At 31.8% G+C, this 14,952-nt stretch overlaps 1 protein-coding gene across 5 annotated transcripts in view; it reads right to left on the bottom strand.

Annotated features, from left to right (window-relative positions):
• Positions 1 to 4,125: 4,125 nt before the first annotated feature.
• Positions 4,126 to 14,952, bottom strand: part of LOC117109350 (C-myc promoter-binding protein-like) — a 50,898-nt gene continuing 40,071 nt past the window's right edge. For 2 of the 5 annotated variants that reach the window (XM_033251651.1, XM_033251652.1), the window contains exons 20-28: positions 14,448 to 14,585; positions 11,434 to 12,831; positions 9,422 to 9,596; positions 8,499 to 8,942; positions 7,831 to 8,089; positions 7,214 to 7,300; positions 6,807 to 6,976; positions 6,264 to 6,436; positions 4,126 to 5,588 (exon numbers count right to left, since the gene is read on the bottom strand). In XM_033251651.1, the coding sequence (XP_033107542.1) occupies positions 5,452 to 5,588; positions 6,264 to 6,436; positions 6,807 to 6,976; positions 7,214 to 7,300; positions 7,831 to 8,089; positions 8,499 to 8,942; positions 9,422 to 9,596; positions 11,434 to 12,831; positions 14,448 to 14,585 (2,981 nt within the window). In that variant the 3' untranslated portion in view covers positions 4,126 to 5,451. The remainder of the gene's footprint in view (positions 5,589 to 6,263; positions 6,437 to 6,806; positions 6,977 to 7,213; positions 7,301 to 7,830; positions 8,090 to 8,498; positions 8,943 to 9,421; positions 9,597 to 11,433; positions 12,832 to 14,447; positions 14,586 to 14,952) is intronic. The other 3 variants (XM_033251653.1, XM_033251654.1, XM_033251655.1) reach the window with 2 other exon arrangements.

Below are 14,952 nucleotides of genomic sequence, written 5' to 3'. Positions count from 1 at the left end.
TTGGTATGAACAATATGTTGAGAACAATGTTGCTTTTATATCTGAAATAACTACTCGTCTATGATATAGAACGTCAACATTTTTCATGAACAAATTCATTTATTTTCCAGACTTAAGTATTATGTGACATTTAAATATAATTTTACAATCGAACTATACTTAATGCATATACAAAATTTTAATTATAGACGTATTCTTACTAAGTTGCGTTTAGGAGTCCTTGAATTAGAAATTGAAACTGGTAGATGGTCAAAAATGGATAAAAAAGATAGATTATGCAAACATTGTACATTAAATTTAGTTGAAGATGAGTACCATTTTACTTTAATTTGCCCTTGTTACACTGACATTCGTAAACATTATATATTCAAGTATTTTATTGTTAATCCATCCAAAGTTAAGTTTACTCAATTAATGTCCACTACTGACATCAATACAATAAGTTGTTTATGTAAATTTCTTTATCACTCATTTAAACGTAGAAGTGATCATTCCCTCTGTAAATAGCAACTATATTTTATTTTGGCCGAAGCCTTATATAAAAGTTGAAATAAATGTCCTTGGCCAGTACGTGCCAAGGAACGGAAACGGAGTGAATTAGAATAAATGAGGTTTGAAAACAGGATGGGAGAAACGGGTGAAGAAAGTGATCCGGTGACTGATAAATATAGGTAATGACATATAGTGTTAAAATATCATGTTTAAAACGTAAGTATAATTAGAAAATAACAACATATGAAAAAAGAGTAAGTAGAAGTGTCGGATAACAGCTTAACTTTTCAAGTAAAATTAGCAAAAACTTTACAAGCAATAGAGGGCAGCGTTCAATATTTATTTGCAGAGCCCATCGGCTGCATTCAGAATTTTAGAAGCCACTCTGTCGAACGCTGTACGCTCTGTATAATAATGGTATATCGTATAATAAATAGCGTATTTTAATTTAATTAACGTATTTTTTGTTTGTTTAATTACTTCCATAGACTATGGTGCAATCTCCCTGCTGATCTAAGAAACTAACTCCTTTTCTTAACAATTTTATAACAAAACAAGTTTTACGGTAATTTTGTAGCCCATTTTCGATTCCACTTCTTTCAAGCGGTTTGATATGTATATAATTATTTACCCCTTTCACCATTGAATTTCATGACTAGATTTGTATATAGCTTTTTTGAATATAGTGATTTCATTACATTGATAAATTTAATATTTTATATAATAGTTTTCTTTTTACGCGGTATAATGTTTTGTTGGGATGACAGTTGTATAATGTTTGGTTGGTCTATGAGAGTTCCTCGGTGGCGCATGGCAAGTACTTGAACTTAGACAATCCTGCCATATAGTCTCTTTGTTGTTTCTGTTATTTGGAGAAATAAATGATGCATGAGGATCAGCAAATTATAAAATGTAATTAAGATTAATTAAAGTTTGTTTTCTAACTTACTTTTGGTCTCCATTCTGTCACTTGTTCATCTGAATAGTTATCAAAAATTAATTTGTGTGAAAAAAACAATAACAAAAACAAAATATCCTAGTATTTTCTTGAATTTTACAGGCTTACAACAAAGAGACAAAACAAGTGATCATATTAATATAAAGAAGGCTAATATTTTTATTGGCATTGTCGTTTTTTTTATAATTATATGACGAGGGAAAAATGGCATATCTTTACCATCTTTATGTTTTCATACTTCGCTCGCAAATTGAAGGTACACCAAATTATCAACCGTTCATTGTTTAACATAAAATGGTAATACTCTATCTTCTTCTTTCATTGGTCTTCATATAAATAAAATTTTCATTAAAGTACTTAAATTTTCAATAAAGTAATTTTCTATCTTGTAGGCCTATATCGTTTTTTTTTTCCTGCCTGCTTTTTTTTTCCTGCCTGCTTTTTCAAAATCGAGGTTGGGTGCCCACTGTTGAATAGCCAGTCATAATTTTTAGGCCTGGATTTACCAATTTCTTTAATGTTCTTTAAAAATGAATGAGCTATACAAATCTTATTTATTAAATTTATAATCATTATTCATAGTAATAATATATTATTATAGGCCGAGTAGGCTGCACTATAAAATAATATTGTGTAAAGACAAAGAGCAAAACTTTTTTTGAAAAAACGAAGACAGGTCTTTTCAATCATTAGATAAAAATGAACAAACTTTTGAATTCTAAAGATAACTTATAAATCACGGTTTTGATAATAAATAGTTATTGGCTATGTTCATACACTGCAGCTAACGGTTAGCAGAATCCGGATTAAAAACGTACGTGCTCATCCGTGCATTCATACAAGAAAATCCCGATCCGGACACCAGGAAAATGAGGGTGGGATCACTGGCCAATAGGAAACTGGAATTTGGAAATGCGTACAGTACCGATAGTGCTCGCTAACCATTAGCGTATCTGGATCCTGGTAACGCGGTTAGCGCTAACCGATCAGGCGTTCTCACACAAAATAATTACATAGGATTTTTTTCTACCTGATAAATTGTGTTGAGCTCATCGACGAAGGGGAATGGTGTGGATAACTCATATGTTAATAAAACAAATATTTACTATCTTGAAGAATGCCAACATAAGCTGGAAATGTTAACAGGTTATAACAATATTACACAAGAGCCCAGTTTAAAATCTATAAGACAAAAATTTAATGGCTATAGGTGGTAATTGATTTTTAATTCTGACCCTATGCACTTTCCAAAAAATTATAAAGAAAAATGAAAAGGAATTTGAATATCTCTATTTAAAATAAAATATTTGAAAACAATTAGAGGGGAATCATCCACAACCTCCGCCATCCTTTAAATCCATCTATGGAGTTTACCCCAGTAGTCAACAAAAAAAATACAATAGAAGTTATTTCAATACACACAAATATTTATTTATTCATACATTAACTCCACCATAATAAGTTGAAATGTATATACAAAATACTTAGTATGCTTCATAAATTATTTTTTATGAAATGAAATACTAAGAATTGGAAGAAGGTGGCGTATGACACAGTACATCTTTAGCACATAGATACTTGCTTCATAATAGCAAATTATATAATCATCTAAAACTAGAGTAACGATACCACAGGAAACACACACTTAAATACTACTTGTTTTTCTAAATGTTGCTTAAACTTCATTTGGCATATGTATCGGTGGATACTTAATGGCAAGTACTGTTGTCCCAGAGAATTAGCAGCACAAGCATATCTTGCAGTAGCATGCTTGTAGCGGGCCTATTATATTTCATATATGGCAGTCTATAATGTAGTAGATAGTGTAGTTCTTGATGACATATATAATACTCAAATCCCTAAATATGAGCGAAGTTTTAACAATCAAAGGATCCAAAGGAAAGGGTTTATGTGGAGGAAGTGGGGGTAAATTACAATGGTGTGGGGGGGGGGGGAGAGATTAGAAAATACTACATCAAAATCATTTCATAAGTTGTTTTGATGACATCACCATCGTTCTAAGTGAACTCCATAACAAAAAAAATAGACACAAATTTAGGTACAATGTCCAAGCAACACACTTTTAAATAAATTGTGAAATAAGATTTAGACATCAAATGTGTGAAGAATGAAAAGAAAACATTAAGCATTATCCAGACATTATGTGGAACAAGTATTAGGTAGGCCTACAAATGATCCCCTCAAACTAATGCAATTGAGAACATTTTCATCTTTACACATATCATTGATTGCACAGACATCTATCAAAACATTTAATCAGTAACTTAAATCATATATACACCTCATATATCCTATAACAGTTCATTTAACTAAATAATAATATACATTTTAAACATTTTTCTTTCATTTGTTAAATTTGTTCTCAAGAAAAAAATTACTTCAAAATGAGTTATAATTTAGCAATTTAAGAATGTATTGTGAAGTGGACTGATTTATACTGATTGTTTATTATCAATAAAATATTAAACAAAATAAATGAATTGTATTCAAATAAACATGGAGAGCACAGTATATGCAAATTAATAAAAGAGGAAACATATGAAGTACAGCCATACACATACACTACAATTGAAATTGCTTTTTCCTTTAGAAGAGGAATTCCCCAATATCAAACAGACATTAGAATAAGGATGAAAATGGATTACAAATTTTAAAAAACCAATTAGAATAATAATAAATAACTGATAAGACACTAACATCTCTAGCTGGAAATACAAAATAAATATAAAGAATAATAAACTTATTTAAGTAAGATTGAGGAGGTTCTTCATTGTTAATTACTTTTGTCATATGGCGATCCCTGACTGTAGTCATTCCAATTCTAGTTGGATAAAACATTAATGCTAGGCCTAGTACAATTTGTTTCAAATTGGAATGTCTTATAATGAATTTGACCAAACAATTAAACACTAGTTGAAAGTGAATTATTTTTCTATGATGTTAAATAATGGTGTCCCTACCCAGGAAGCATTATTATTATAGCTAGAATATGACTTAATGAAATCTTTATATGTTTTGCCTTATGTCTTGTGATTGTTGAAGTGGGTACTGGCTTGTGTTACATTAAAATGGAATTGAATTTTGATGGTTAAGTTAGTTGCACAACTAGTAGGCATCGGCTGCTACACCTGATATCTGGAACAATTAACCACCACCATAAAGACATTTATTTTTCGTAGTACATGGCTGTTTATGCACCTGATAACATGGGATAACTGTGCCTAGAAATATTTTTATAAATAACTGGTACATTATATGTGCTGGATTACTGTATTATTATTTTTACTTTTTTAATATAAAAAGCCATTTGGTAAAAATATTATAATTCATCAATATTGAGCTGTGAAGTGATTATATATTAGAGAGAAAATAGTACACAAATGTGTTTGAACACACAAATAAATGCCAATATAATATATATAATATAATAGTAGTAACTTGTGTATTTTTATAAAAACCCATATTTTTTGATATATTTTATGAGTGCAAAAATGATGTTTTAGAATGAAGCGTATCTGTTTTGGCCATAAACTGGTTTACCCCCATACAAATGTTTCAATTTTGACACTAAATTAATCTGAAAAAGAAAAGTAGATGTTTTTTTATTATACACTACTGAGATAAAAGCAAGGTTTCAGTAAGTATTCCAAAAAACAAGATTCCAAATTAACTGACAGTTTTTCACTTGCTGTTTGACTGTTTTTAATAATCTTTCTTTTTTTTTCTCCAAAAATCCTGATCAACTTTTTGATAAACAATTCATTATTATTATATTAACAGGTCTTTTAAACCCTTTAGCCACTAAAATCCAAAAACAAAATTAGCTAACTTAATCTTCTATACCAACATATCTAGTAAAAAAATCCATATTTATAAATTTTAATTTTAAGAATTTCAACATTCTCCTGATAATAATCATGCAGGAATCTGCAAACTTGACTATCACAATAAAAAGAAAACTACAAGTGATTATGTTGATATTAAAGAAACAGCTCGCCGAATATCTTGCGGCATCGTTGTATAGACACTGCTGGAGACTTGTCATGCACCTGCAGATCTTCCTTGAGCTCTGCTGCCAGACGACTACATGCTATTTGATACTCAACATCAAATGCATCTACGAAAAACAAGAGAAAAAACATTAGAAAGGTTAAAAATGTTCAAGATTATGAAAATTAAAGTGATAAAAAAAGTAGAAAAAACCAAAAGAAATACAAGTCACCCTCCAATTATGACCACCTTTATGCAGCCCCAAATCTATTTATCTGTTATATAATGTTAATGTTATATAATGTTTCTAATTACAGACCAAAGCTGCTATGGACCATGAAAATCCAGGTCAAAAAAGTGGTCTTTAACTTGATGGAAACCTGTACATGGAGGTGGTGATGATTAATATATCGATAGTGGTTTTGTTGATGTGGCGATCATAAGGCTTAAAAAATTGCATTCACTGAACTACCAATCCATAATCCAGAAAGTATATATTTTCATACTAATGAGGTGCCAAAAATAACATGCATGATGTCTTCAAACCTTAATTTGATACCTTCACCATGGATTCAAGCTGACTGACCATTTCTCAACCAAAATGCATCACTAAGATGATGCGTGTTTAAAATTACTTTTGGGAAGCACAAAACTATTTTTAACCTAATAATGGTAGTGACTGTAATATTGTTGGTGATGATGATAATGATAAAAACATTGTGATGTAAATAATCATACTGATATTAACACTGATAACGATGATAGGATATTTATTAAGGATTCATTCATCAAGATAGCTTACCATGATCAATATTTTCCCTTTTCAGAGCCACAAAAGCCAAGAACAAAATCTCGCGGTAGATACTTCTACGCTTATCTTTTGAGATCTGTTGCTTTTTGAACTCCTCCAGCATCATCTCAATCGGGCGCTGAACATCGTTAGATTTAATACACTTTACAACTTCTAGCATAAATCTGCAATACAATAGAATACCGACTTTCAGAAATAATAGTCAAACATAACAAAAAGTATAATATGGAAGGGAAAGTTTAGGTTAAATATGTGTCGCCTAACTTGTGCGTCTTTGTTATTTGGAATATTTTAATATTTATCATTTTCAATTTGTCATGATTCAACCAATACAGGTATTTTCATTATAATTGTTCTAGATGTACATTCTTGTATTGTATAGCAAAAGTATATCTACATAAGTCACCCTTATCATCATTACTACTGCTACATCATTTCCACAAATTACCACAACATCAATCCTGAAAAGAAATTGTCATCATCATCATTATCCACCATCACCATCACTGTTTGGTATTTGTTTCCTCCACTTACCCTTTTGAGAATGATTGTCTTTCTGTGATAAGCGCCTTCATCAGTGATGAATTACGATTGTTCCACAGTATGTACATAGGTACACCAATCTCATTGTACAATTCCACATTGTCCCAGAGCAGGTTTAGCTTAATATGTCGGCTATCATTATGTAGATATTGGTTGCAAGCCTACAGAAGAAGAAAAAAAAATAACATTTGTATTACTGTATATTCATAACACTTGTCTTCAGGATTCAAGGATGTGGTTTGGGACAAATTTATATTATGTATATAACACAGGACGGTCATGGACAAATGAATCAGTCTAGATCACCATGTTGTAACGATCAAAAATTTCTTTAACTATATTCATAACACAATATATCAACAAATGTTGATAAATTATTTCTTCAACGAGTTACTTACTTCTACTGTCTCCCTGCCTTCACTGTACGCAGCTAAAATTAAGCCTGGAAGGTTGGTTGGAATTTCAAGACGACGGAAATACCAAATCTACATTAAAATTAACAAAAAATAAAATAATAACAGTTAAGGTTTGTAGACAAATTACAGCACTGCTACTCTTGAAATGCATTATCAATCTCCCTAAGAGGCTCACATTTCAGACAGAGGCCAACAGGTTCTATGCCAGCCAGGTCCTAGTGGGTTCCATAGTGCTATGCCAATCAATTAAAAAAAAAAAGGACAATTTTCAGATGGTATAAAACATACTATGCCCATAGAATTACAAAAACAAATTTTTTCTTCCTTTGTTTTGGTACAAGTGATGGCCAATGTGAAGCTTGACCTGTCCAATGAAGACTTAAGCCCAATGTCGCCTTCTTGCTAGTACTGTCACTGTGTGAAATTTAAGGTGAGCATCTTGATCACTAGCCCACAACTCCACTCCAACCTTCAACATTTTAATGTCACAATGACATATTTTATGTGTTAAGATTTCACTTTTAACAGAGAATTTAATAATTATCATTTCATGCATAATCACAATGAAAAATAATATTTTGTTTGTATCTTAAATTTACCAGATTCCAGAAGATGATTGGATGCATCTCTACAAACTCAGGTGACCTTAAGCATGATTCCCCCTCATGCTCAATAGCGTTTTCCATCTCTTTCCTCAAGACTAGCGGGCTAAGATACGGCACGCTGATGGGCTCAATCTTCTTTTTATTGGCCGGTGGTGGTATGTACTCCTTGGATCCGTAATGACTAGAAGTCAGGCTAGACGCCTGGAAGAATTCATCCTGAACCGTGAGATTCTTAGTTCGAGCCGGTAATGTGCTAAAAGATTATAATTGGGATTAGTTCCTTCTTTGCTTTTTAAAAAAATAAAATTCTAAAAGAAGAGGCTAACTTTGTTAATTGAGGCTTGCCACACCTAAAATAGCATCATTGACCAAAAGAAGAAAAATAACTTTTTAAAATTTACATATTCTCTACATTTTAAGCTTAAAAATGATGGGTCATTTATTGGAATTGACTTATTATTGCCAAAGTTATGAGTAAAAGTATTACAGCTTCTCTGTACTAATGTATACAATACTGCAACACTCTTCTGCTAATTACTCTTTAAACATTTAGAGACAGTGCAATGCTTTTGAAATAACAAATCTCAATTGGGTCATTTATCAGTTATGCATATTTCCAATGGTCCATATATAAATTAAAATTATTTTGATATTTTACAAACCTGCTCTTTAATTGTCGTCTGTTTCTATCTTCAAATGGTTTTAGACTACTTAAACTTTGGCCCATATCTACAAGATCTGCTTGTTTACATTCACTCGTAGATCGTTGACGTTGAGTCAATGATTTATCCACCTCAACAGTGAGGGCGCTATCACTACGAGAAGTGTCCAAATTATCATCATCTAAATTTATAAGTTTTTCGCTATCCGAATCCTCAATGTTCGTTTCCTCGTCAAATTTCTCGAGAAGTAGGTTGTCGATACTGGGAACAGACGGTGCTTTTTTTTGGTGCGTGTCAAGCGATTTTGTGTTTTCTTGTAAACTGTGCATACTTTCCGCAGAATTGTCTCGCTTTAATGCACCACAGCTATCACTTTTACCACGCAAATCCTCAATGTTTATAAACAAAAATGGAACAATATTTGGAGACGAGCAAAAAAAACACCTGTAAGAACAAAATAATAAATTAATAATTGAACACCATCATTATTAATAATAGTCTACATCCCGGCATTACATTTTCCCACAGGATGGACTAAATGATGTTGAATTCATCGACTCTTTGGTACATGGTACTGAAGTATTTGACTGAGGCATATTTAGAGAAGTAAGCCTACAGAGGTCCAGCATAATACCGACATGGCGTTGGTGGAGAACGCGAATGTTGCCTATGAGTCCTATAACTTAGGCGAGTCCTATAACTTAGGCTAGGCCTAGACGGTCTTGACTAGATAAGAAAAAAAGGTGATTGACTTATAAAGGAATTTACTGTGAAACCATTTCAGGCACTTATTGGAAAATGTACTGTACGTGCAAACACTTTATAAGATATAATGCCTCTGCCGGGTCACTATTTTGCCAACATTACCCTCAAAACTTTACAATAATAGCTTAATAATTTATAATAAAATATAGCATTCTTACTTGGTGTTCAGATTAGATTCATCCGCTGACCAACCTGCCATGATAACTTCATCATACAGCATTGCATTGCACTGATAACATCGATTACAACTCGTTATTCGTATGTCCATCGCAAGGTTACGACGAGAAGCAAAGTCCTCCATATCGTGCGACAGATTAAGCGACTGCATACTTCCTGTGAATAGATCATATTTATATTGTGATTTATATGCTACTATGTTACTGAATAACATTTATAGGATATTAAATTAGGAAAATAAATATTCAATACAGTAGAGCACTTTGTCAATTGTTTAACATATACAGTAATTATTATATTATTATTATTATTAATATCAAATTTAACTAATTATCAATAAGATATTTGTTATGTGTCCAACAGACAGTTCACAGTATAGCATGCTATTGTCTAAAGAATCAACATTCAGATCACATTAATTACATTCAAGCAAACTGAACAGTCCTGGGGAAACATAAACGAGCACTAATTCAAACTACAAACATTCATTGTTTTTCATCCATTTTCAATAAAACTTGTATCATTTTTATTCTCATCAATTCACATTAACACTGTATCGTTAATGATTATTGTTTGCATTTAATTAGCCTTTTAAAAATTTGATTTAATGGGATTGAATCTTTACATATAAATTATACTATTTGCCATGTAGTCAAATCTATTAGTCTGAATGAATTAGACTTCGGTGTTATGATAATGACTGGTAAAAGCTTGGTTGAGTCAACACTAAAGATATTGTTTTGATTAAAATGTGAAGATTTGTTTGTATATAAGAAATTTTAAGAGTAAATTTTTTTTTCATTATTTACATAATTTATATCCTACCAGAGTGGAAGGAAGGAAAACTTACCAGTTTAAGGTAGGTAGGTAGATAGTAAGTGACAATAGAGAGGTTTCGCACGCGAACGAATGTGCAAGCATACGTTTAGCTATCTGTAACGGTTCGTAGCTTCTCAAAGTTTTATTAGTATATGTAAGGTTTTGAAAATTGAAATTGAGAATTGTAGCCGAAAAATACATCCTTTGTTGCCCAGAAGTGTTGGTTATTTTGTAATATGCCCTAATGTTTATGACCCAAAAGTGCCTGGCTACAGGTAGGCCTAACAGTACGTGTTCGCATGCGAAACTTCCCTGACAATTGCTTGCGGTACACCTCATAGATAATTCTGGAAAGGACTGTTGTTTTGTTGAGAGCACTCCCAGTTTTTTTCAAAACTATCTACATGTGTACTGCAAGCATTTATCATTTCACATATTCAATTGTGAGTTGTTTAGCTAATAATAAAAAGACAGTAAAATGGTTATGATGGAATACACCAATGTAATTGATAACAACCTTAAAGACTAGAATTTAGCTTAATAAATTTAAACATTAAAAACAAATTTTAAATTAGTTAAACAATTCAGATGATTAACAAAACCGAACAAAAATTTGAAGATGAAACCATGATACAGATATGTTAACCCCAGCCACTTGGCAATTGAAATGCTATGTAATTATTAAGCAAAGAGGTACAGTTTTGCAAGCGCTTTCATTTTTAATTTTGGTAATAAAAAAAAATCACTAAACAAAGCATTATCATCATAGTATAGTAACAATAATTGCTTAACTTAAAATACACTAGAATTGACAGCTCTATGCATTCATGTTATAATCAAAAGAATGACAGACTTAAATAGTTTGTGTCCTGATGTCAATGTATAGCCAATGACAGGATGTAGAACTTCAGATGTTTACATATTCAGAAATGGATGAAAATAGTTTAAGCAATAACATGAATACATGGAATTGTCACTTTAATAATCACCATCTTCAACCATTAATAATACCCTAATTTCATATAAGTGATTTAACATTTGACTACCTTCTTAAATTTATAGACCTTTTTTCATTGTTGAGAAAGTGAGAGCACTTGAGCCCAGAGTAAAAACCCACAGAGGACTCATCCAAGCAGCTCAAAGTTGTTAATAGACAAATGAAAATCCGACAAACCTGTAAGAGGTGTTCCAAAATCATCTTGAATTCCATCAAATTGGAATTCATTCCAGGAGGTCGGCCGGTTTAAATACGTATCTGAGAGTGAATGCTTGTCAATGTCTGTCAATGATGCAGCCTGTTGGTCCATCAATGGAATCGAGAACTGACGACTGTACTCCACGACTTTTGTGCTGTACCGTGTCGCTGCTGCACGGGCAGCTTTTGCTACCTTTTTAGCAGATCCGTGTAATGTTTCAAACTGCTCTGAAGCATTACTTAAAGTCTTTGTCAAGTTTAGTTTTGTTACTCTAGGACTAAAATTACTAACTCGCGAAAAAAAACTATTAGTTCGACGAGGCGTTTTCTTGGCTAGGGATAAATTTTCTTTTGAACCGGAATAAGAATCGCTACTTTGAGAGTCCCCTTCGTGCTGTTCATTCAATGACATCAAAGAGGAACTACCGTGGAATATTGTTTTATGTTCTGTTCTCTCAACACTCTCAATGTGGCCGTTTGGAACAGTCTCTGTCTCAACGGCCATTTTATTAGTTGTCTCTTCATCTGCAGTTTCCTCCTTGGTATCTAAATCAGTGCCTTGCGTTTCATCCAACAGATTAATTTCAAGATCAGATTTTTCAATTACAGTATTTGAACTTGTATTTGTTTCAGTAAATTCAACTAATAAATCATTCTCAGAAGAAACTACAGTTGAGTTTGGAGTTCTCTCACTACTAAAATCAATCAATTGAGGCTCAAATTCTATTGATTGGTCAAGTATACTATTCCCGGGAATGTCATCGTCCATTAAACAGATCAATGCATTTTCATTGTCCTTACTTTCAGCAATTTTCTCATCATTAACCTTTGTAGTGTGCAGGTTCATGCTGAGTGCTTCAATACCATGAATTAAAGACTCAATTTCCATCTTTTGTTCAGGTGTTCCTTTCACTTCATCGAACATCAGTTCATTCCAGTTGTCGGGCTTACTCCCGACAGAATGAGAACGTTGAACTAGAAACTTTTCATCCATGTTTTCCACATTTTCACCTTCATTCAGCACATTATTATTTCCCAAAAGAGGTGAGAGTCTTAATTTTGGATTTGAATGTGCAAAACCCTCAAGAATTTTAGCATCACTACCGAACAAATTGCTTCGTATAATGTTTGATTCACCGTCAAGACTATGCTGGCTTGTAAGATAAGAAGTGATAGTTGCATTGCTATCACCACTTGTGGTACGGCTTCTATAATTACATGGGGTCGGACTCTGATGGCTCGAGTCGCCAGTACTTAAATGTCGTTTGCGAAATGCTGTTGAGTTCGATTTTGGAGGATCTTGGCTTTCGAAGACACTATCTTCTAAGGTAGTGTCAATTGAATCATGACCAGTGATTAAGAGCCCAGCTGAACTGCCTGTGAGAATGGAATGGAAAAATTCAACAGAAAAAATAAGATGGTAAAAATAAAATCAAGGTAAAAGGAAAAAATGAACACAGTGAATAAACAAGAATAAAAAATAATTAAAGAAAATGTTGACGTTTTATAAAATAAATTAAAGATATACTGTCTGTATTAAAATTTGAAAAACCTTAAAAAATCAAATCTTTGAATCCAAAAAGACAGATTTTTAAAAATAGTTTCTAACCTAATTTACAGATCTCTTATTGCAAAATTCATTTAACTGATTACCAGTCATTATTAAAATGGCAATGAAAATATCTAGTTTACAGCTGAATTTGAAAGTTGCAAGTTTTTTAAGATGTTAAATTTAATTTTCATAGTTCCATACAGATAGTAAATCTTTAAATCCACAACCAAAAGAACAAAAAAACAATATAAGAAACATAAAGAAATATAAACAATTAAAGGGATTATTTAAAGAAAATAAATTATGAAATGGGTATCGAACTGTGGTTATTTTTTCAGTAATTATTAAGTGAGGAACCAATACAAAACTAAAATTTGGAAACAAAAATGTATATATGAACTAAATGATAATTACTTGAAAAAAAGTTAATAGGAATGTATTGTGATCGTATAAGTTTAACACTAACTTCACTATACAGTATTTTCAATATTGGTTGAGGTTGATAAAGACAGCAAGATTGAAAAAAATGTTTCAGAAAAGCACGGAAATAAAATTAGGAAAATTAGAAGATGAAAAGTAAATATTATAGGAAAGGTAAGTAAAAAAACTACAAAAGACAGAAAAGAAAATTTTATAGAATGAATTTTAGGGAAGAATTCTGGGATATGAGAAAAGATGGGTAAGATGATAGAAGATTGAGAAGGAGATTAGAAGTCTGATTGTTCAATTTAATTAGTAATCTTATTTTCCAAGTGTATTTGTTCTATTCCAATTAGATTCAACTCTAATTAGCTATTTTTATCCTCTTGTTCAGTTTTAATCAATTGTAGATTTTTAAAAAATAGAAATATTTTGGAAAGGGCATTGCAAGATTGTTGATATAGAAGAAGAGATTAAAATGAGAAACTTTGGTAAAAGTATGAGAAAAAAAACAATATGGGATAAGTAAGTAATGACAGAATAATTGCCAAACAAAAGTATATAGATCAACACTGATTCTGGTATGCAAGGTTATTAATATTCTTCATAACTAGATCTAGGATTTAATTACTTAAATGTTAAGCATAAATTATCCATTTGACAGGTGTGATTATAAATAAGCAGCTAACGAGATCAGCTCCCTCTTTAGTGTAATAACTGGCTCAAGCATTTTCTTAAAGCACAACAAAAGCATAGTTTACAAAAGCAACAGCTTGCCTAATTTAAATTAGAAAAACTTAAATATTTAGAAAGTGCTGGAAAAAATCTATACCTGTGACTACAGCAAAATATCACACTTGTTTAACTAGTGCATAATATGTGAAATGGCATAACGTGCGGAATATGAAAGCAAAATGGTGATCAAAACTTTAACTGTAACCAAGCTGAACTGCGATTATAAACAGTTTTGTATACAGCGGTTCAGAACTTAAAAGTTGTGAAGAATGTCCCAAAGACTTACTTGTACTACCTGTTAATGTGCCCAGGCTGCTGATACTACTATGACTGGCTTTGGAATTGCGCACAATAGGTCCAGCACCAGGGAAATCTCCCAACATGCCTTGCACCTTACAATGCTTAAGACTTTGCACTTTAGAATCTGACAGTAATAGGGAAAGCACATTAATTTCCTAATTAAGTCACCTATATCATGCAAACAGTCACTACAAGTTGTTTAATAACAGCAGATTTTAAATGTTTCAGTATGTAAGCTTAGAACGTTACAGATGAATAATCTATATATTAAAACAACATTAGAATGAATGTGATATTTGTGTTATATAAATACCAATTCATTAGTGCTTTTTAGTTAAATATAATATTATAGAAATGTTTGAATGATATTAATTAATTATTTATGAATATTGTCTATTTCATTCCCAACAGTAAGCATAAATGCAGAAAACTGCGAGTTAAAATACATAGGATCTGTAAACCTCATTATAAAGCAGCCCAGACATATGCTA

This window comes from Anneissia japonica, unplaced genomic scaffold (genome assembly GCF_011630105.1).
Source record: "Anneissia japonica isolate Jap-2015-1 unplaced genomic scaffold, ASM1163010v1 scaffold288010_len917306_cov203, whole genome shotgun sequence".
Taxonomy (NCBI): domain Eukaryota; kingdom Metazoa; phylum Echinodermata; class Crinoidea; order Comatulida; family Comatulidae; genus Anneissia; species Anneissia japonica.
This window is presented reverse-complemented; position numbering and strand designations above follow the sequence as displayed.